Source organism: Aspergillus pseudoviridinutans, assembly GCF_018340605.1.
Source record: "Aspergillus pseudoviridinutans IFM 55266 DNA, scaffold_1, whole genome shotgun sequence".
Taxonomy (NCBI): Eukaryota; Fungi; Ascomycota; class Eurotiomycetes; order Eurotiales; family Aspergillaceae; genus Aspergillus; species Aspergillus pseudoviridinutans.
In genome coordinates, this window is record NW_025091281.1 from 4,877,499 (window position 1) to 4,898,850 (window position 21,352).

The window sequence follows — 21,352 nt, forward strand, 5'->3', positions numbered from 1 at the left end:
ACAGCCCTCAGTCTAGCCTCTACCTTATGTTGCTCCGCTCCGCTCTCCCTCTCATCCACTCTCTAATGATCTTTGCGGAATACTTTCGCTTGTGTTGGTTCCTGTTGGCCAAAAAAAGCTACAAAAATCTTTGCTAAGGATTCTATGTGGAAGGAGCAATCGGTTAAGAAATGGCATGGAAGAGTCAGTCAAGGCTCGAATACAAATTGAATTTTCGAACACAAATAAAACTGAAAGTTATATCAATTGTCATCAACAAGAGGAGAGGAGATCTGGTTCGGGACCCTTGTATATATGGTATCCGAAGAATTCCATTTTGCAAGGCAAAATCATGTAGCATTGATTGAAGAAGGGACGACCCAGCCCAACCGGGATGGCTCCAGTTGTACAGTAACTTTTAGAAGCAATTTGCTTGGGATAGTCTCCGATGAACCCATTTTGCTTGATTGATAACGAACCAGCTCGCAAGGAACCTGGAAGCTACCTCGTCTCTACTGTTCCTGCTATGACCATCTGCCCCCAGAAGTACAGACCATATCCCACTGCAATCCTAAGCCAGCCTGGCTTCCCGGGACCAGACGAACTTTCAAACGCATCTTTCGCAACAAAGACGTCACTAACCACAAACATGGCAGCCCCTAACCCGTGTTGAGACAGCCAGGTTGTGGTTGGAGTCGACGGATTCGTGGCCAGAGCAACAGCGAACATCGAGCTGATGATCAGGGCATATACCAATACCAGAGGCTTCATATCGGGAGCAATGGTGAGGTTGAGCAAGTTGCTACGAGCCCAGGACTGTTCAGGTGGGTAGATCACACCGAGCCACTTCGCAACGAGCATGGTCGCGATGAATGTGGTTGTAAGAGTGCCCAACGAAATGGCTTTGGCGTCTCGGAGGAAGGCAACAATGTAGGCGATATGGGCCAATGCGAAGGCGACTACCCCCAGCTGGAAGAAGGTCGAAATTGATTTTCCCTGGTCTGAAGAGGGCGAATTGTAAAACTCGCTTCGGGAAGGGAGCAGGAAGAAGTCTCCAGCAAGGGAGAAGGCAAGGCCGATTGTAATCGAAAGTCGATATGGTGACCATTCAGTAGAGGTTGTGAGAAGTGGGCCAATAATAAAGGCTACTGAGGAGAGCATTTTAAAAAGCATTGTTCCAGCATGGGACCGAGATCTTGACTCTGAGAGCACCAGTAAAGGTAGCGAGCCAAGCAGCAGTTGTGGGCCAGGGAAAGGGGGCATTGAAATATTTAACGCCATTTTGGGATGAGATCGATCGAATCTGGATCTGAGGGATGGAAACACCACAGACAGGAGAACTAAATTTCGTGAGGATTTGCTTTCGGGAAGGATTATTCATTTATTGCAGCAGTTACTTGGCGGGATCACAGAGAACCTCGGCAGTCATTTCCACGTGTTTTCATAAGAGATACATTCTCTGCAGAATGAGTCGGAGAAGATACCTTGGCTAAACATGCGCATACCGGCGATAACCTATCGCCACAGAACTCGCAGATGAAGTGTCTGTACTTCATCCCCCTTGTTTGTGAAAGTGGAATGTGCCAGTGAGCGTCCGTCTTGGTGGCGAAAGGGTAGAAAGACCTCCACTGGCGCTGTCAGGGCTCAGAGGAGCTGGGACCCTCAAGCTCGTTGCATGGCTGATCCGCGTGCTTCAGCATCTGAGATACGGCGGACTATAGCTACGATGTGGACTTTTGGTATTTTTACAATGATTACATGCCACCACTCCCGCCCCCTAATGGTTGCACGCACTGCAATAATATGATCTAGTGTGGATATCGATACCGTAGTATTCAATATCAAATCATCATCTATCAGGATATTAAATACTATAGTATTATATATATTAATATTAAATCCTTATATACTAAGGTTATACCTTGTATATTTAGAATTTATATTTATATATAGAAAGATAAGGGGATACCTACTGACTACTGTGTATACTGCATATTTTGAAAAATATATATATAAGAATAGTCGTATCTAATATCCTACAATATAAGTATTTAATATCCCTACTAGATGACAATATAATATTGAATACTATGGTATCAAATCGATATCCCTATTAGATGATGATTCAATATTGAATACTATGGTATCGATATCCTGACATACTATGAGTAGTCATTGTACTACTGTTCATTGAGGCTAATGTAATTCCCGGGCCACGCGAGCAGCTTGACTCCAAATCCTGACGCAACTGACAATACCATGGTATGGGTCATGCTATGATGGTTGCGATCAGAGATAAACTTCTGGCGCATGTTAAGCCACTTCCACATTCGCCTTTATATTGGCATCGGAGCTCCAAGGGTAGCTTCGAGTTGTTCCGATGGCCCGTCCATTCGGGGCGCCACAGCAGCTGGATCTCCTTAACCAAGGATATGCTCCTGGGAATTTAGAGTGAGCACATTACTTGATCAGCTTAGATGGGGGCTCTCAAACAAGAAGGGTTGAAAAAACTGCTCATTTGGCTCCTTTCGTGCTAGAGCAAACGCTTGTGATGTGAAGCTAGTTGACCCAAACTCGTAGCAGGTGCAAGGACTAGGACGGGCGCCTTGCTGAACTGTACTCCGGACTCGGTCTAATCACCTGGGCTATTGTTCATGTACTAGGGACTAGACGCAGAAAAGCATGCACTGTATGTGCTCTGTGATGACCTTTAAAGCATGCATAGAGTAATTAACAGACTGCGTCCCAAGCAACAATAGCACCTCCCTGAACTGGAGTGCGGCAGGTAGTCTCATCAGTGTCATCGAGGACGTCGATCAGGTTGTTGCAATTTGCATCACTGTAGAAGCCGACAACACAGTCTGGCTCCATATATGTCTTCTGAAATGCAACAGCACTACCATACCGAAGGTTGGTATCATACCCATGATTCCCAACGCCAGTGAACTCATCTGCGGCGCCAGTACATCTTGCATTCTGATATAAGATAAATGACCAATCCCTGTTCTGCCGCTCTTCTATCAAGGTCGAGAACCCTGTGCTATTGGCAAGTGGCATCGAATCCGCACTGCTAAAGATGCAGCGAAGACCAATGCCATCACTTTATTGAGCTGCATCTTCATTTTTTTCTGCTTTATCTTCTATAGGCACAGCTTCGATCTGAAAGGGTTGTGGCTCTCGGAATAAGTGGGCGCTCCCAGCTGGGTTGGATGGATCTCTTGGGCGTACTCGTTCGACGCGTGCTTGGAGAAAACAGGAGTTTATATAATTTCGATCTTTTGGGACGGACTGAATGTCATCACAGGTAATTCTGTAAAGGTACTTTGTCGGGTGAACTGGGATGTAGATGACCTCGAATGGCAAATGCGAGTTGTAATGGAGGATATCTTCCACGACGTCAGAGAGATTATGACTGCCTGGAGTACCCTTTATTTCACGCGGTGCCATATTGTTAGCAGCCATCCTTAACAAATTGGGAKGTGGGGGCTAGTAGTAGATATGATGGGGTTTGGAAAATAATTTGCCTATGTTAGGATGTCCACCATCTAAAACCTTAGGAAGGGCTGTACGCCAAGTGCCAAGCTAGCTTCACTACCAGGTATAGAGTTACAGATCTATTACTGGTATAGGTCCTTTTCCAAGGCGCAATCTCGAAGCGGGGGCAACCTTTCTGACTAGGATGCGTACCTGTTTATTTTTCAAAAGCAAGTCTATTTCACCAGGCTAACCAAGGAAAAAATATTGTCAACCCCGCATCCCTACATCCAAGCTTGCAATTTTGCCTCTGTTGGCTGCTTTTGCACTATCCACTACAGATGTTTGCCGCTGAAGCCTCCATCAATAAACAACACAGATTCCAGGAATTTTTACTGTGTCACAGAATTACTCTCTGTAAAGATATCAAATCTACAATCAACAAGCGCTTGCATATATTGATCCATTCACAATCATCACTACACGCCTCTTCCATAACAGCTGTTTGATCGTTACACCACTCCGTAAAAGAGAAAAGCACTTGGTCATGCCCCATCTTGAAGCTTAGAGCACAATCTCAGCTTCTAGCAGAATAAAACTTGCTCAGTGAAATGGGCTCATACTTCTGCTATCATGCAATAGTACTTTCCCTTTACAACAAAGTTGTTTTAGCGCCGCCTTATATCCCCAAAAAGGCGATGCGGTCTCCGCGCCGGGCAACAGGCGCATAAGCACCTTAGCACCATAAGCACTAACATCTTCCAAGAAGGAAGTGCGAGGCCACCGGCATCCAAATTACCTGGAGTTGTTGTCACCCAGCTCATAAATATGGATGTCTGAACTTATGTGGAAATCAGTGATTAAGAGGAAACATAAAAGCAAGCCTTCGCGCCTCCGTTACCAATAATCATGGATTCAGAAGACAGGGACGAGATTCATATCAAACTTGTTGTGGCCACTCCTATCGAAGACTCGGTCGTATCCGACATCACGGAACGTCTTCAAAAAGTGCATTCCGATACTACCCTCACTTCGATCACCCAGAGCGAAGGCGCTCTTTTCTTCCATTGTCCTTCATCTAACGCCGAGGTCCGGGACAAATTTGTGGATCTATTCATACAATGGCTGGACACTCGAGCGGTATCAATAACCAACTACAATATAATACTCGGACGATTATGAGATTCATTCTTCGGACGGTGATTCTGCTGCTACCCGTTACCGCGGCCTCTCCCATTTCTGCCAATCCCGCAGACGTCGCTCTATCATCTCTCAAGAAGCGCGATTGTTACATGTTTAATCGTTACAGCCCCGGCCGGGCCTGCCGTGGCACTGGTGATACTTCAGGAGCGAGGGAATCCCCAGCGGGGTGCTCACCTATCAACGCCAATGGTTGTTCCCAGTTCTCGTTCAATGGCGGTGGGCAATGGCGCCTGACGGGATACCTTGATCAGCAATGCACCGGGCAAGAGATCATATGCGTGAATGGGGGCTCAGTTACATGGCTCCAGGCACCCGGAAACTGGGCGGGATACATCATCAGTAAGATCTGAGAGATGCTCTTGGGGGCCAAATGCTGCTATGACTGTTACTCTTGTTTACTGTGTACAAAAGCACTTACGCGGGTTACATTATTAGTAAGACTTGAGGAATGCTGTTGCCGGGAAATGTTGATATGACCGAAATCACTCTCAATTACCTTTTGTTGGTTTATTGAACGAGTAGGGCATCTGCCTAGTTCATCTTGCGCGCGGCAGACACGAGGAGATAGACCCACGTCATGTCAAGGCCTGACTTGCCATGTACAAACCCCTCTCTCTTCGGTCCTTTTGCTGGGTGCCTCTTGACACACGTTAATTTAGCTGCGTGGATAGTAAAGCACAAGATTCTCAATATTGTTCAAAAGGGGGATTGGCTGGGCCTCCTGATTCTGCGTTGATCTTCTTTGGCCAGGGTCAAGTATCAGCCCACTTTGGACGTAACGCGGTTCCCGACAGCAGCGGGCCAAATGATTCTCCTCTCTTGACCAGGTTAAGATGCCCGAAAAAGCACAGCGGGCTCACCCAGGTTCAAGTTGGGCAAGGGAACAGCAAAAGCCAGAAACCCTCTCGAAGGTGATCCTGGCAGTTGGTAGCTAGCCTTGTCGGAGCTGTGCTATCAAGAATATTACTGAGCCAATCAAGATTTCCTTGATAAATGCCCAAGCGCTTCAGGAGGGGCTAAGGGTGCGTCTGGGGTGCGTCTGGCTCTCAGCCTTTATCACGGCACTCGGGCATCACTACCTCTTTATGTTGTCCCCAAGGGTAGAGTCTGCACTACAGGTTTATTGAGGAGGTTCGCTAGTTCTATGTATCTCATGCGGCATTTGAAGACACGTTGGGAAAGATCAGAGACCGAAGTGATACAGTACATGGTTTGATTCTATCTATAGTGGTTAGGAGGCTTATCACGTGTAAACTTGCAGGGTCTTTGGACTTGGACCGAGCCTGTCTAGACTAGGCCAATCCACTCAACTCCACGCAACTTGAGGGGGCAATTGTATACCTAATACAGGGTACTATGAAATTATAATTGTTGAGAATACATTCTATGGAGTAGTTTAACAGATCTTGGCATTAGGACTTTCTGAGCACCTTAAATTGGTTGGTGGGTTCTTCGGTGGTGAAGGAGCAGTAATATTGGGGAAAGGCGTCGCCAAAACTGCTCATGGTCATGAGAGCTAATTCAAGCCAATTGGAAACCAATGCGACGGCCCAATAGAGTGGAAGCCAATTATGATCTTTAAGAGATCGTGCTTCTTTCTCCACCCATGCGGCCAGGATCATGTCAAGGCAGTGGGAGGTAAACGCCAACAGGGCATTAATGCTTCACTAAGGAAACATGACTTATCGTGCCAGTGTTTGGGAAATATGCTTGTCTTTTGTTTCCTTGTGTCACCACTAATGGCAGAGTAATCCTTAGAAAGGCTTTATTTATGGCGGAATCCCCCAAACACAAATAGGAAAAGTAAAGGAAAGGCCTTTGTGAACAAATTCCGGTCTGCTATTTTCTTTGGATTGATTAATAGCACGAAAGCAACACCAGCGTGGCAGGACAGAATTTGGCCCCTGGACCCCGGTCACTTGGATAAGAGTTGTGCTCCAATGGTACATTCTATCCCTGTATGAGTGATGTATAATGACTGCGCCGCAATCAATAGACCGATATTGGCTGGTCTAAGTATGGATCTGAATTAAAGCAGTTGCCCTTTGTCCTGGGTTGTTTCGCTGACTAAAGGCCTCCAATATGGAACAATTACTGGCTAACAATGACGCTCTTGCTCGGAGGGGTACCTCTTGTCAACTCCTGATTGAATGCATCCCTAATGCAGAAACGCCTGGAATAAGTACATTTTAATGATAAGACTTAAATGCACACCAGCCATGGAGCAAATAGCTAATGAAAAGAGAGAACTTATTGTTTCCCCAGAGACTGAAAACCAGCTCACGTCACACCAATGAGTGTCTTTCCCTTTCCGAAGCATGCTTATTAGAGCGACCCCCGTCCTATGTAAGCATGAGTGCTCTACCTGCGAATTTTGTTCAGTAAGTAAGAAATATTAGGTTCTGATTCCTCCAGTCAGCTGGCACCTATGTTGCATGAGAAAACTTAACGAGGTTCAGTATCAAAATATTTGTAATAAACGACGGTCATTACCATGAACACGAGTGACGACATCCAGATTGAAGGCGACCGTAGAGGAGTAGAAATGTTAGTCTTCGGTATGTATCATAGCCATCAGGGGATGTATTCACCTCCCGTCCAGATATGCTTGATAGATGGATGGCTATCCTGCCAGTCGAGAAACGTGCGCTGCATGAATCCATCGAAGAATCCTTCCGCATTCTCGATCAGGCTGGCATCATCTAGGTTATTGTACCACTGCTCCCGTGGCGCCTTGAATGTATGCTGGGCCCCTCCGACGATGATTGATCCTTGCCCCCGGTCAATCAAGTACACCACTGCACCGGCATGCAGTCGAATGCAATACGTCCCAGGTAGCTTCCGGAGAGCCTCATCCTGAGGAGCGGCTACATGGCAGCAGATCCCTTTACATGGTACAATCGCACGAGCGTACTCGGGTGCCAAAGCGCTAGTAAAGGCATTTGTTGCTAATATAACTCGGCGTGCATGTATAGTACCCCGACTGGTGGTGACGCGCCATCCCCCATCCTGACCTTACTCACATAGCTTCCAACACACTCCAGCCGCTGTGTCGGAAGGTCGGATTTGACCACATATCCCGGAACGCATGGGAGAATGAGTTTCAGGAGAATCGACTCTGGAGGACGTCTGGCCAATACCAATTGCTCTTGAACATATTTTAGGACCGGTAGAGGCTGGTCCAGGGTCACCGTGCCTGCAATCCCAACACAAGACTCCCCACTCTGTTCACTATCGACCTCCCGAGCAAGAACTAGGTCCAAAGAAGCTCGCGGAAAGCCATCGGTCGATTGGTAATATCGCCACTGGCATTGATATCGGCCTGCCCCAATTAGTTTCTGGTGACACTGTGACTCCAAGAGCGAACCGCGGCTCACCAAGACTGGTCACTAGAGAGCATCGATTCCAATGCGCCATAGCTGTAACACTGTATACGTCGCAGCCTACCGCATAAAGTATTCGGCTACAGCGAGTATCAGCCGTGCTCTTTTTATGGGAGATTGACTCTGTTCTACTGCAAGTCTCTGACCACCTGCTGACGATCAGCGGCTTCCGCCCGCCAATCAGCCCAAAGGTATGCGACTGGCAATTGCGCCATCGCATGGTTCAAGGGTTGTGAATGCAACATCATGACCGGCTATATTGACGCTGGCCCTCGAGGCAGTCATTGGCGGGATAAGCCTAGCGGTGACAGGGGTATACTGGCCGTTTCTTTTGTCTCACCCTGCCCCTTCGCCCCTATCGCGCATGGACATGTTCCGAGCCAAATTGTTAATGCACTCTACCACAATTGCATGTTCCATCATTTTCCTCCAGGGGCTTGTAAGATCGCTTTCTCATCTCTGCACTGTGGCAGGTAGTCCCTGAGAAGCACTGCGCGCTAGGCCTCTCAACATGGCGGAACCTTATAGCAAGGACGAAAAAATCGATGCACAACAACAGTGTATCCAGCAGTCCCAGAAGTGGTCCTGGGGCCGCTGGCGATGGGGCAAGGTCCAGCCTATCCCCAGCGAGCGTCAGGTATCGAAGGAGTACGGCGCTGGGTTCTGGAGCAAATTAACATTCTCCTGGATGAATGAGCACATGAGTGTATGTCCTTGGAAGCTTTGTATAGCCAAGCACTAATTTATTTTCCCAGACTGGATATCATAGACCGTTGGAGTATGAGGATATCTGGCTGGTGAACCCAGATCGTGCTGTCGTACCACTCTCGAGCAAACTGCGAGAAAGCTTTCAACTGCGTGTGGCCCAGAAGAAAAAGCATCCACTGCTTGGAGCCATACACGATACGTTTCGGCGCGAGATCTGGCTGGGCGGGATTTGCCGTCTGTTATCGGACGTCCTCTTGATCTTTGCTCCTTTCACTCTCCGCTACCTGATTGCGTTTGTGCAGGATGCGTGGAACGCGCATCATTATGGGGAGCCCATCCCTAAGATTGGAAGGGGAGTAGGCCTCGTGCTAGGCATCCTGGGGATGCAGATTCTCCAGAGTCTCGGCGACACTCACTTTCTCTACCGGTCTATGGTCGTGGGAGGCCAGACGCGCAGTGTGTTGATCTCCGCCATCTTTGAGAAATCCCTACGACTGTCTATGAGAGAAAAGGTTGGGGCGACAGGCAAGAGCAACTCAGGGTCAGAATCTGAGGGCTGGACGAATGGCCGTATCATGAATCTGATGTCTAACGACACGCAGCGGATCTTCCAGGCGTCCAATGTGGTTCACCTCGTCTGGACCAGTCCCCTCGCTATCCTACTTGCTGTCATTCTGGTTATCATCAACTTAACTTACAGTGCCCTACCGGGGGTTGGATTCCTAGTCATTGGCCTGTTCAGCCTGTCACAAGTGGTAAAGTTCCTAGCAAGTCGAAGGGATATGATCAATGCTATTGCAGACCGCCGGGTGAGCTTGACCCAAGAGATACTCCAGGGGGTTCGCTTTGTCAAATGTTTTGCTTGGGAAAGAGCCTTCCAAGATCATCTGAACGAGATACGAGCACAGGAGATTAGGTCGGTTCAGATTTTGCTGATCATGCGGAGTGCCATTGGAGCAGTATCGATGGCCCTTCCTATCTTCGCCACACTGTTTGCATTCATTACCTTTGCACTTTCAAACCATGCATTAGATGCGGCGACTATATTCTCGTCGCTTGCGCTCTTCAACTCCCTGCGCACTCCGCTTAACTGGCTCCCCGTGGCCATTGGACAAGTGGTCGATGCGTTGGCCTCCGTCCGACGTATAGAGGAGTTTCTACAGGCAGAGGAACATGAAGAACAGGCTGTCTGGGACATGAATATGGCCGCTGCGGTGGAACTTCGCAACGCGAGCTTTACCTGGGAGCGAGGCATGGGTACTGACAAGTCTGTGGCGCCTGAATCCGCCTCAGCACCGCAGTCAGTCTTCCAACTTCATGACCTGGATCTAACAGTCCCACGGAACGAGCTACTGGCCGTTGTGGGCACCGTAGGCGCTGGCAAAACATCATTGCTCGCTGCGTTGGCCGGCGAGATGCGCCGCACAGGGGGCACTATGGTTCTGGGAGCCTCTAGAGCCTTTTGTCCCCAATATGCTTGGATCCAGAACGCTACGGTTCGTGATAACATTGTCTTTGGACAGCCGTTCGATTCGGATTGGTACTATAAGGTGGTCGATGCGTGCGCTCTTCGAGCGGACTTTCGCAGCCTGCCTGCAGGCGACATGACGGAGATCGGAGAGAGAGGAATCAATCTTTCCGGGGGCCAAAAGCAGCGAGTGAACCTGGCGAGGGCCGTCTACTCGCGCACAGACATCGTGCTCATGGACGATCCGTTGTCTGCTGTGGACGCACACGTCGGCGAGCATATCTTCCAGCACGCCATTTGTGGCCTGTTAAAAGACAAGTGTCGGATTCTCGCTACCCATCAACTGCATGTTCTCGACCGTTGTGATCGCGTGGCACTGTTGCATGAAGGAAGGATCCGAGCTGTTGAAACTTATACCGATCTCCGCCAGCGCTCCGCGGACTTCAATCGCTTGATGACTTTGAGCGTCCAGCGCGAGGAAGGTGATGAAAAGGGAAAGCCCAATGACGAAGGGAGCTCTGAAGATCGTATCGAGCGTGTCGACTCCAGCGTCTCGCTTCATGGTGATGGGGCACTAATGACTGCAGAGGGCAAAGCGGTCAAGAGTGTTCCATGGAGCGTCTACTTGGCGTACATCCGCGCATCAGGAAGCATCCTGAACGCCGTCTGGATCTTCCTGTTGCTTGTCAGCTTCCGTGGGGCTAATATCATGACTGGCCTCTGGCTGAGTTACTGGTCGGCCCAATCTTTTGATCTAAGTCGGGGTCAATGGGTAAGATGCTTCTCATTCTACCGGGGGTTGGTGCTAATGGTATAGATTGGCATATACGCTGGACTGGCATGTCTCCAGGGAGTCCTGCTGTTTGCCTTCTCCCTGTGTACAAGTGTGGTTGGTACGAATGCAAGCCGCACAATGCTCAATCAGGCTACCTGGCACGTCTTACGATCTCCTATGTCGTTCTTCGACACAACGCCTCTGGGTCGCATTACCCATCGATTTACCAAAGATATTGATGTGATGGATATGAGCCTCACAGATTCCTTGCGGATGTATCTTGTGGTGCTCAGTATGATCATTGGTGTCTTTGTACTTACCATTGCGTACTTCTACTATGTAGGGGAACTGGCCAGCCTTTATATATGAAGAGCACCACCACTAACGGAACTTAGTTTGCCGCCGCTATTGCGCCCCTGACCGTTCTTCTTGTGATATGGACAGCGTATTACCGGGCCAGCGCACGGGAATTGAAACGATTCGAAGCTGTGCTGGATTCAAGCGTGTATGCCCGGTTCAGTGAGGCATTAGCAGGGACGTCTAGCATTCGATCGTATGGGCGACAACAGCAATTTACTTCACGCGTCCAGTCGGCCATCGATGACATGAACAGCGCTCACTTTCTAACGTTTGGCAACCAGCGATGGCTTTCGCTGCGTCTGGACAGCATTGGCAACGCACTCGTCTTCACCAGCGGCATCCTTGCTGTGGCCGAACGATATAGCATATCTCCCAGTATTTCTGGTCTAGTACTGAGCTACAGTCTGAGCATTGTACAGCTCATCCAATTCACTGTGCGACAGCTGGCAGAGGTAGAGAGTGCGATGAATGGAACTGAACGCATCCATGAATATACAGGCCTAGAGCCAGAGGCTCCGTTGGACTTGGGGATGGTGCGTCCGACCTGGCCTGAACAGGGACAAATCACCTTTGAGAACGTCACAATGCGGTATCGCCCTGGGCTCCCGCTGGTCCTTAACAGACTAAACCTCACCATCACGGGAGGCGAGCGGATCGGAATCATCGGTCGGACTGGAGCAGGGAAGAGCTCGATTATTTCAGCGCTGTTCCGACTGGTCAAGCTGGCGGAGGGCTCTATCACCATTGATGGAGTGGATATCTCTCAGATCGGCCTGCATGAACTGCGCGCACGGGTTTCCATAATTCCCCAGGACCCGACGTTCTTCCGGGGTACAGTGCGGTCCAATCTCGATCCGTTCAATGAACACACCGACGCCGAGCTCTGGAACGCCCTGCGACAGAGTCATCTTGTGGATGCGAATAATGCGACCAATGATAAATCACAGGAGTCGGAGAAGGATGGGTCCAGCATGTCAAAGATCACCCTGGATGGCCCTGTGGATGAAGAGGGATCGAACTACTCACTCGGCCAGCGACAGCTTCTAGCCTTCGCCAGGGCCATGGTACGGGACAGTCGGATTATTGTGATTGACGAAGGAACCAGTTCGATTGATACCGAGACCGACATGAAAATCCAGGAGACCATTGTCAATAACTTCCGCGGAAAGACCCTGCTGAGCATTGCTCATCGTCTACGAACGATCATCGGATACAACCGTATCTGTGTCATGGACAAGGGCGAGATAGCAGAGTTAGGTCCGCCGCTGGAGCTGTGGGAGAGGATGGGCATCTTCCGCAGTATGTGTGACCGAAGTGGGATCCGGAGGGAGGATATTGAGGCTGCTAGATAGACTTGACGATGTTTTTAGGTGCACCTCTCTCCTTGTGAACTAAATCCATTGCTAATCTGCTTATGAGATGGAATGCCGTAGACTTATCTTAGGTCGAGTAATAAGCTTCTCCATCGCCGTTATCCTTATAGATATACCTAGATATTTTAAACGATAACAGATCGTTTTTCGGCAGATTTACCGACCGAACTACTCTACGAGATACTGATCTACTTGCCGCACGCCGATGTAAAGTAGCTGCGGCTTATCTATCGAGAGCCAGCGGCGTTGGCCGTCCAACAAGACCAAAGGCGAACCATCCTACCCCTCACCTCATGATCCTCGGCGATAAGAGAATTGTAGAATATTATTCAATCTTTACAGAATATATATAAACCTTGAAAAGTACCTCCTTAAGATTTTTCCAATTCACCATGGACGGCACAATCATTCTCGACCTCACTCACGGAGAAGCCGCTACCGTCCTGGCCATTTGACCCAACGCTCCGAACAAACTGCTTGTCCCCTCATCGCCAAAGGCTCCATTGTCTTTGGCCGCCCTACCATCAACGTCACCCTCAAGTCTCCCGGCACAAAAGATGCGCTCCGCCAAGAATATAACGCCGGCCGTGTGACCTGCATCAGAAAAAAAGCGACCATGACACCGAGCACTTTCACTTCGAATGGTTGGCGCCTCGCGAGCGCACTGCTGCTCCTGACGAAAGCAGCAGAGGCGATTCAACTGGCGGCCTATAATAACCCCCGAGTGTGAGGGCAGCGTCGTCATCAGCCTCAGCCTCGTCAATGCCAACCAGTGCAATAACTTCAAGACCCCGCTTGAAGGTCTACAGTGCTGAGGCGTCCGGCCTGCAAGGATGCATCGTGACGCTGTTCAGCGGCGCAAATTGCAATGCCGATGACGGCGAGCTCTTCTTGGATGTGGATGATCAATGTCATACAGAGGAGAATGGATTCACTGCGGGCTCCTATGATGTTACTTGCTGAAATTCCAACTTATTGTCCCATTGATCAAGGCGTGTCGTTAACCTGAAAAGTTTTTAAAATGCTTTTGTCGACGCCACGGCTCGGCCAGATCACTCGTTAGTGCGACTGCCTATTGTGAGAGTCCCCTGTTTGGTCACGACTCATGTATCCAACACTCGTTTATCATTATGTGCTTTTAAACATATATTATAGCCCCTCAGGCTTCGCTGACCAGTAAGATATCTCAATACAAATTGCATTTCAATAGCCGGGGCACAGAAGCGATATTGTGCAATAGAGATGCATCGTACTTGAGGTAGCTGACCAAAAGACACGCACTGCGGGTAGAGGCACTAGATCAATATTGTCCTTCGTCGCGATGGCATTGAACTGGGTACAGATTCATTCGAAATGTTCACAAGCAGCAAAAGATCTAGTGCAGCCTTCTCGATTTCGTGCGGCACGTGCAGCCTCTGGACTCGAGACGTCCGGACCTGCTGGAGTGTCATTGTAGCCCTATGAAGTATCAGATAAGTCAATTATGTGAGCATAGCTTCCACGATGATGCTGTGTCTTGATCACCTACAGTAAAGCCAAAGCATTCGCGCCACAGAAGACAAGCCACTCTCCCGGGTTTTGATGGAATAGGGTCTGCGCTAGGATCAATGACGATTTCTCAAGTCGGTCGAATTCTGCGGGACGTAATAGGTCTACGGGGACGTCTCGCAAGGCCTGGACTTGTCCGAGCAAATGAACGGTCTGGACTTTGCGGGCGAAGTAATAGAGGGGTGTCTCTACAGGGGTAGACAATGAAGGTTGTAAAACATCGGCCGCTGCTGTAGGTGGAAGGCTGTCCCAGATCCGGTCATCCACCGGTAAACCAGAACCAGGCTCGAGCCGTTGAATGGCGTGTGGGGCCTGGAAATCAGTCACCACCTGGAGAACGAGGCTGCAATTTACGTGTTGGTTAGTCAGGTCAGTCATTGACAGCCCTGCATTTCACACTGCTGATCCCACCAGAAAAGGGATGCATACCGATATCCAGCATGTATATTCCCAGCCACGTTCGCAGCTTCTCTTCCGATTCAATCCACCCTGGTGTAAAAATTGCATGTAGTGGGCGTGCATCGACGTGCAGATTCATTAAGCCAGCCTCGCGCAGACTCCTACGGTGACGCAGGCGGCATAGACAGCGAGTTGCCCAATTCGTACACTACAAACAGCAGCCCGGTCTCAACCATATCAAGACACGGTGGCCGGGTGAGCTGCAGGAAGGAGAAGAGGTATTTGCAGAGGTAGTAAGTTTGACTCTGCTCTGGGTGATAATGCGCCTCGGAGACCCGTTCCGTAATGAGCGGATAGATAACTAGCAGGAGCAATACTTTATCTGCACGAGGCTTGTTCAAAAGTTGCGAGAGTCGCTGTCGGAAATTTCGTTCGTGGATCACTGGCAACCAGGGCTGGACGCTGTCAAAGTACACTTTCAAAGCACTATGCAGCCGCGATCTCGGCTCGCCCAAGTTGGCCATCACTAACCGCACAACAAACCGATCGATGTCCAGGGTCCATCTCTCAAGGGTGGTGGCCTGCAAACTGGCCGGTAACCACAGCTGCCCTGCAGCTACCGGCACGTGGAAAAAGAGAAACTCGGAGATGGAAGAGACAGCGTTGATCTCCCGCGAGATATGCAGGTCATAGTCACAGGACAACCGCAAGCTACAGTAGACAGTGTCAGCACCCCACCTCTCTGCAGCCAGGACGTGTAGAAGGTAGGTGTGTCCTGGACATACTTGACACACCGTGTGCAGGATGGGAGCAGCTTGTCACATTTCCTCTTCTGGGCCTTGCACCGCCCACACACATTGCTGGCTAGCATTATTCCCAGGTGACCTGGTACATCCATTCCGAGCAAATCAGCCGCGTTTCAACCTGAATGAATACAATCCACGATCTCCCCAGAATGATTTTCTAGCGCGGGGATTGTGCCCCTCTCCCACCCATGTATTGTGGTCTTCCCTGCCGGAAGTCTGGCAAGTGGTGAGCACGTCCTTTCGGCGCGAGTCAGACCAGTTGAGTGTGTTTGGCCGGCATATCTTTGTGGGTATCTGGGTTCAAGATGGTCTGCATGTCTGAGCTCACCATTATGTAGTGGTCAACTTGATTCCCGTGGTAGCGCACAGGGCACAGCAAGGTTAAAAGATATGGAATAGGATCCTAGGCAATTACCGCCCATTTCTTCTCGGGAGCTGCATGCGGTATATCCAACCTGACCATCTATCTTCAAACTCTAACAACGCACTAATGTGTTTGCCCGTTTTAATCTATTAAGTTGTATTGCAGAATATTACGGGGACCTGATCATGATGCTTCTTAGTCAACCACAGGGTTGCATTAACAAATGGGGCGCAAATGGGGCGCACATCATAATAGGATATCCAGGAGTGTTAATGACGTTAATGACGTTAATGACGTTAATGAGGTTAATTGGAAAAGTCCACAGAGTAAAACTAATTTGATAAAGGCGCTATGGCCTGCTTGCTTCTCTCTTAAGTCCCTATCTCCTTGGTTATCTTATAAATCGGCACTTTCTTCTATTATAAGGATTAATTATAACTATTATAATAATAACCTGTTTATTTGTTAATTTGGGCCTATTCCTATACAATATAATGAAGATCCCATTCAAAATTATCCTTGGTTTGTCCTTTATCAACAACGTTGATGTTAATTGGGGTATCTTTGAGAAGACCAATGAATATATATGCCCAAGTATGAGTAAAGCCTCAACTTAGTCCATGGAAGTACAGCTGATGTTTGATTAGATCGGGAAGGCCCAGCTAGATATTATGAGAGGACCCAACTTGGACTTACTATAGAGCAAGCAATTGAAAATCCAAAGGGTGAGACATTTCCTTGAGACATTTCCTTATCATTCATCTGAAGAGCTGGCCGAAGCAGGTTACTAAAGCACCTTATTTAAATAGGCTCTTATCCTCATACCTATGATAAATGGAGGTTAGAACCTCAATGTCGAGATTTCAAAGAGATATATGGATATCCTTTATACCCTGCTGGGTTCTATAATGGTGGCAAGGATGCAGGGCTGCACAGAGTCCTCTACTCTGAGGATAGAGGTCAAGTCTAGTAAGTCAATGAAATAATAGATGCGATATGGACATGGATTAATATAGTTTATTTCAGCTTCTGTGGTGCAATATATCACAACCATCCAAATGATAATAGCTTCTACCCATGTGCCAGAAAACCAGCTCTGTAACTCACATAAAAGCAGTGAGAGCAGAAAAATTGTATAATATCAATATACATTGGTTAAAGCGGGTAATAATATGCAAACCACTCAATATTAACTATACTATATGGCATTCAGAGAGTTTGGATTGATCAGTCTAGTCTCTTAAAGTTGAGCAATTGTTAGGGCATCATATCACTTAGGGTAGCTAGAGCTGCTGTAAGGATTCTCAAATATCCTTTATCCTTTATATATAGTTCCCATGAAGATAGACTAGATCTCTCTTTGTATAAAGGTGGCTGTATAAGGCATGTAACCTACCATGACTACTACTTACCCTTTATCAAACAGGAGGGGGGCTGGGGACTGGGTTAGGGCCAGGATTCTGACTGGTCGTGGGTTGTGTTTGGACGAATCTGCATTGGTTTTGGCTAACCCACGACATCAGTAATCTGCCTTGAAATCCATGCAGATTGGATTACAGATACCTCCTGACCCCATATTATATATGTCATTACGCCTCAGGTCGGGTTTGAGTCGAATATCAGGACCTATACCGGCGGGTTGTGTCAAGGGCTGATCCCATGACACGCAACACTTTGTGTATGCAGCTGTGGTCATGTGGTGAGAGTTCATTAATACATTAATTAGTGCGCCAGCCCCTGTACCTGGTTTCTTCCTTCTTCAGCAATTCCACTTCATTCCCTTGTGGCCTTTTGGACGGCTAGCAGTGTAGCTCCGGACAGGAAACTCCAGGCCGTGACAATATACAATATACATATATTATTAACTTAGCAAGAGCTTCAACTTAGCAAGATTTTCTGGTGCATTGTACCAGCCGGAGGCATGTGCACCAGGTATTACCCCGATCTTCTTGCTCGAAAGAAAGAATAGCGGGATGGGAATACCAACCGAGCTGCATCCAATACCTGACTGAACAGAATCAGCCAATCTAGGACAAGAGACACGGTATAAGCCTCACATTTTGACCACGAGTCCTTAATGACCGCTTTTGTTTTAATGAAAGCACAGGAAGTACCTGTACGCCAAACTAGTACTTCATTGCGGCCTCCTGGATGTGCAATGCCAACTTTTCAGGGATGCTCACTTGAGGAAAGTGCATGCAGGGTAAAAGACCAATATCGATGCCACAGCGGCAAGCAATTTTCACATTCTCAAAGAATGCTCCAGCAGGAGTTAATGCCCCAATTGTCCAGGTAATTGGTCTCTTCGTCAAACCCTCCTCCCTGAGATTGGGCGAAATCGTCGTAACATAATTTCGCACCCATGTAATATAGTTTCGGTCAAGACGGGAATGATATTCAGAGCCTAGCTCTCTGAAGGCAGCTTCGTCCTCGTTCATACCAGTAAAATAGATATTGCGGCATGCAGCCACAATTTCGGCGTCGGAGAGAGACGTCAAAGCTGCCAGGTGCGGATGTAAAGTAAATGGGACCTCGTGAACTATGCCACTGCGAACCCGAGCCGGGTGGTTTGCTACTAGAGCCAAAACTGTTGCTCCACCGGAGCTACATCCGTAAAAAGTAGCGACAGGAATAGACAGTTCGTCCATCAGACCAATAATCTGGCCAGCCAAAAGCTGTGGTGTCACATTCTGGTAGCAGGCCCTGGGGGCAACTGTGCGTGACATGCCAGGCATATCAAATGTTGTGACTGTAAATGATCTAGCGAGAAGGGATGCGATTGTTCTGAAGGATGCACAATCACCTTCTCCTGATGGAATGAGCACTATGTCTGGTCCACTACCCTGACGCTCACAGTACCAAGATATACCATCATTTGTTCGCACGACAGAACACTCTGCCATTTTGCTTGAGAGGACAATAAAACAACTGATTATCAGATGCTCCGAGGGAGGTGAAGTTGACTGTTAAAAGTGTGGCACTGATAATGGGGGCCTAGCACTCCTATACTCAAGTATACGTTATGATTGGGAAGGATTATCACAAAAATGGAGAATAGCAATTTCAGTGTCAATCGAGACATCCGCGAGACACCCGCGAGACACCCGCGAACGGCATCAAGATACGAGATATGTGCCGCTTAGTCATATTATTATTTGGGAACCGGCTTTCCACCTCTATAACTTCATAAAAGGGACTAAACGTGTCATAGAATGCTGACTACTCAGTGCAAAAATCAGGTGCACACCCATCGTGCTGTTGTTCGAACATGACGAGTTTGATTGATTAGGGTGTGGCTTACTTTCAGAAACTTGCTTTTGGCGCCATGTAGAACAGATAGAGCCACCGGGTCCGAAAAATCAACTGTCTTTGGGCCAGTCCTTACAATCTTTCCGTAACTCTCGTGTAAAGTTAGGAGCACCAGCACCAGCTAGCTTCCATGGCCGGTAGAGTGAGGAAAATCTTGCGAAGGCGGGCCTAGGAATTGACCTCAATCCTGATTTAGCTGCTGTCACAATTGATTGTATGATATAGCAGATGAAGAACAACAAGAACCAGGCGGCAGACTCCTGGACGGGGTGAGAAAAGAAATAATGAATAAGACTTCCAGCACTGGTGGCCTGGACATCTGACTCCGACAACTTGTGCCGTTACTGAGGAATAGACGCTGCATGTGTGCGGTAGAGATGACCAACTGTGATATCGAATTTTTTACCTCTCGATCAATTCGGACAACATTGATTGTCCCCGCTACCCCCGCATTCTCCGCAAGTTTCAAGCCTCAGTTACCATGATCCGTGGTCCACATTTTGAGAGATTTACGCACCCGCACCCAGCCGGGAGTGCTACGGAAGTGTCGGAAGGATTCATTGCGGGTTGGACTTGGATAGGGACCGCGCGCATAGCCCCTTGATCCCGATTGATGGCGAGGTGTGCCCCGTCCACGAGCAGTTTGCTTCAAGGGGTGGTGATTACGAGGGCCCGGAAAGATTTCTGGCCTTTATCTTACATTCACTCGTCTACTCGTATCTTTACTCGGGTCCCAATTTATGATAGTTCTACGGTGGAAACTCCATTACTGGGAGCCAAACCTTATCAATCAAAGGGGGGGTTGTCTTGGGATGCTTTCATGGCAAATTGTTAGTAAAAGCTCCGCATGCAGTAATAGTCCCCACGTGGGATCTATGGCCGGAGACCTCGGAAAGCCCACACGTCAGCAATACTAAATAGAGCCCCCAAACGACTAACGAACACCTTGTTACTAGAAAGACTTGATCCAAGAGAGACGAAGTAAGTCAACAGGTGCGATGGAACGAATTGACACCCACTGCCACATCGTTCCAAGCGGATGGAGAAAGTGGTGCGAGAGGCATGGTTGGGACAAGCCTGACGGGATGCCCGGGATTCCTGTAAGCATCTTCTAGTGCCATGACATCTTCTGATATACACTAAATATGATCCGCCCTACAGGAATGGTCTGCCGAAGCCCATATCGCGCTGATGGGTAAGCTGAACATCAAGCGGTCCATACTAAGCATCACGTCGCCAGGGACGCATTTGAAAGCGGGAGACTTTGAGCTCGCGAGACAGGTGACCAAAGAGACGAACGATGAGATGGCAGAAACCCATCGCAGATTTCCAGACAGATTCAGCTTCTTCGCATCCCTTCCCCTCCCCGATGTGGGCGGCTCTCGACAGGAAATTGATCGGGTGCGTGATATGGAGGGCTTCTGTGGGTTCGCCTTGATGACGAACGCACAGGGACACTACCTAGGTGACGAGCTATACGGACCAGTCTTCGAGAAGCTCAACGAAAGGCCTACTGTTGTCTTCATCCATCCCACCAAATGTTGTTCCATAGACCATCCCACGGCCGACAAGCCATTGCCGCAATATCCCACGCCCATGATAGAATATTTCTTCGACACTACGCGTGCAGTTGTCAATCTTCTCCTCACACAAACAGTTACTAGATATACAAACTTGACTTTCCTCGTCTCTCATTGCGGTGCTACCCTGCCACCGCTTGTGGAGCGGGTCGCAGCATTCAGCACTATCCTTCTCAAAGGGAATACCAAGCATTCCAGTGCAGACCTGAAGGAACTTCTCAAAACGCGGTTCTATTTTGACCTGGCTGGCTTTCCGTTTCCTGATCTCATTCATGGTTACCTCCGAATGGGAGATGCAAGTCGACTGGTATACGGCAGTGACTATCCGTATACTCCAGGAGCGGTGGTAGAAAGTCTCGGCAAGGTGATGGACCAGAACGTCATGGAATTGTTCACGGAGGACACTATGGCATCTATATATTCTGGGAATGCAAAGCAGCTTTTCGGTTCCTAAAATAGAGGCTAGATCACAGTTAATGGTCGCGTAAAATTTGACATACTAGTCCATAACCTAATCGGTAAGCGAGCGGCCATTATGACTGTAGCCACCCAAGGCGTCTTGACCGCGTTTTTGCTATTATGAAGCAATTCAACGCATTAGTTTGCCACCAAGAGTGTATAGA

At 48.5% G+C, this 21,352-nt stretch overlaps 7 protein-coding genes across 7 annotated transcripts; 3 read left to right on the top strand and 4 right to left on the bottom strand.

Annotated features, from left to right (window-relative positions):
* Window positions 1–480: 480 nt before the first annotated feature.
* Asppvi_001695 (lysoplasmalogenase) lies at window positions 481–1,260 on the bottom strand (the record flags this gene model as incomplete). Its single annotated transcript, XM_043297988.1, has 1 exon — window positions 481–1,260. One exon carries the CDS (start codon window positions 1,258–1,260, stop codon window positions 481–483), a length of 780 nt encoding a protein of 259 aa, XP_043153923.1.
* Window positions 1,261–4,574: 3,314 nt separating this feature from the next.
* Window positions 4,575–5,006, top strand: Asppvi_001696 (uncharacterized protein; the record flags this gene model as incomplete). The annotated part of the gene is made up of 1 exon (XM_043297989.1): window positions 4,575–5,006. The coding sequence occupies one exon, from the start codon at window positions 4,575–4,577 to the stop codon at window positions 5,004–5,006; it is 432 nt and encodes a 143-aa protein (XP_043153924.1).
* Window positions 5,007–7,230: 2,224 nt separating this feature from the next.
* Window positions 7,231–8,073, bottom strand: Asppvi_001697 (uncharacterized protein; the record flags this gene model as incomplete). Its single annotated transcript, XM_043297990.1, has 3 exons — window positions 7,231–7,585; window positions 7,615–7,978; window positions 8,034–8,073. The coding sequence occupies 3 exons, from the start codon at window positions 8,071–8,073 to the stop codon at window positions 7,231–7,233; spliced, it is 759 nt and encodes a 252-aa protein (XP_043153925.1).
* A 477-nt stretch (window positions 8,074–8,550) lies between these two features.
* On the top strand, window positions 8,551–12,702 carry Asppvi_001698 (uncharacterized protein; the record flags this gene model as incomplete). The annotated part of the gene is made up of 4 exons (XM_043297991.1): window positions 8,551–8,745; window positions 8,795–10,987; window positions 11,066–11,329; window positions 11,386–12,702. 4 exons carry the CDS (start codon window positions 8,551–8,553, stop codon window positions 12,700–12,702), a joined length of 3,969 nt encoding a protein of 1,322 aa, XP_043153926.1.
* Window positions 12,703–14,018: 1,316 nt separating this feature from the next.
* Asppvi_001699 (putative C6 transcription factor) lies at window positions 14,019–15,568 on the bottom strand (the record flags this gene model as incomplete). The annotated part of the gene is made up of 4 exons (XM_043297992.1): window positions 14,019–14,181; window positions 14,252–14,614; window positions 14,836–15,381; window positions 15,456–15,568. The coding sequence occupies 4 exons, from the start codon at window positions 15,566–15,568 to the stop codon at window positions 14,019–14,021; spliced, it is 1,185 nt and encodes a 394-aa protein (XP_043153927.1).
* A 2,398-nt stretch (window positions 15,569–17,966) lies between these two features.
* Asppvi_001700 (alpha/beta fold hydrolase) lies at window positions 17,967–18,575 on the bottom strand (the record flags this gene model as incomplete). Its single annotated transcript, XM_043297993.1, has 1 exon — window positions 17,967–18,575. One exon carries the CDS (start codon window positions 18,573–18,575, stop codon window positions 17,967–17,969), a length of 609 nt encoding a protein of 202 aa, XP_043153928.1.
* A 1,659-nt stretch (window positions 18,576–20,234) lies between these two features.
* Window positions 20,235–21,183, top strand: Asppvi_001701 (amidohydrolase family protein; the record flags this gene model as incomplete). Its single annotated transcript, XM_043297994.1, has 2 exons — window positions 20,235–20,249; window positions 20,311–21,183. The coding sequence occupies 2 exons, from the start codon at window positions 20,235–20,237 to the stop codon at window positions 21,181–21,183; spliced, it is 888 nt and encodes a 295-aa protein (XP_043153929.1).
* Between the last annotated feature and the right edge of the window lie 169 nt (window positions 21,184–21,352).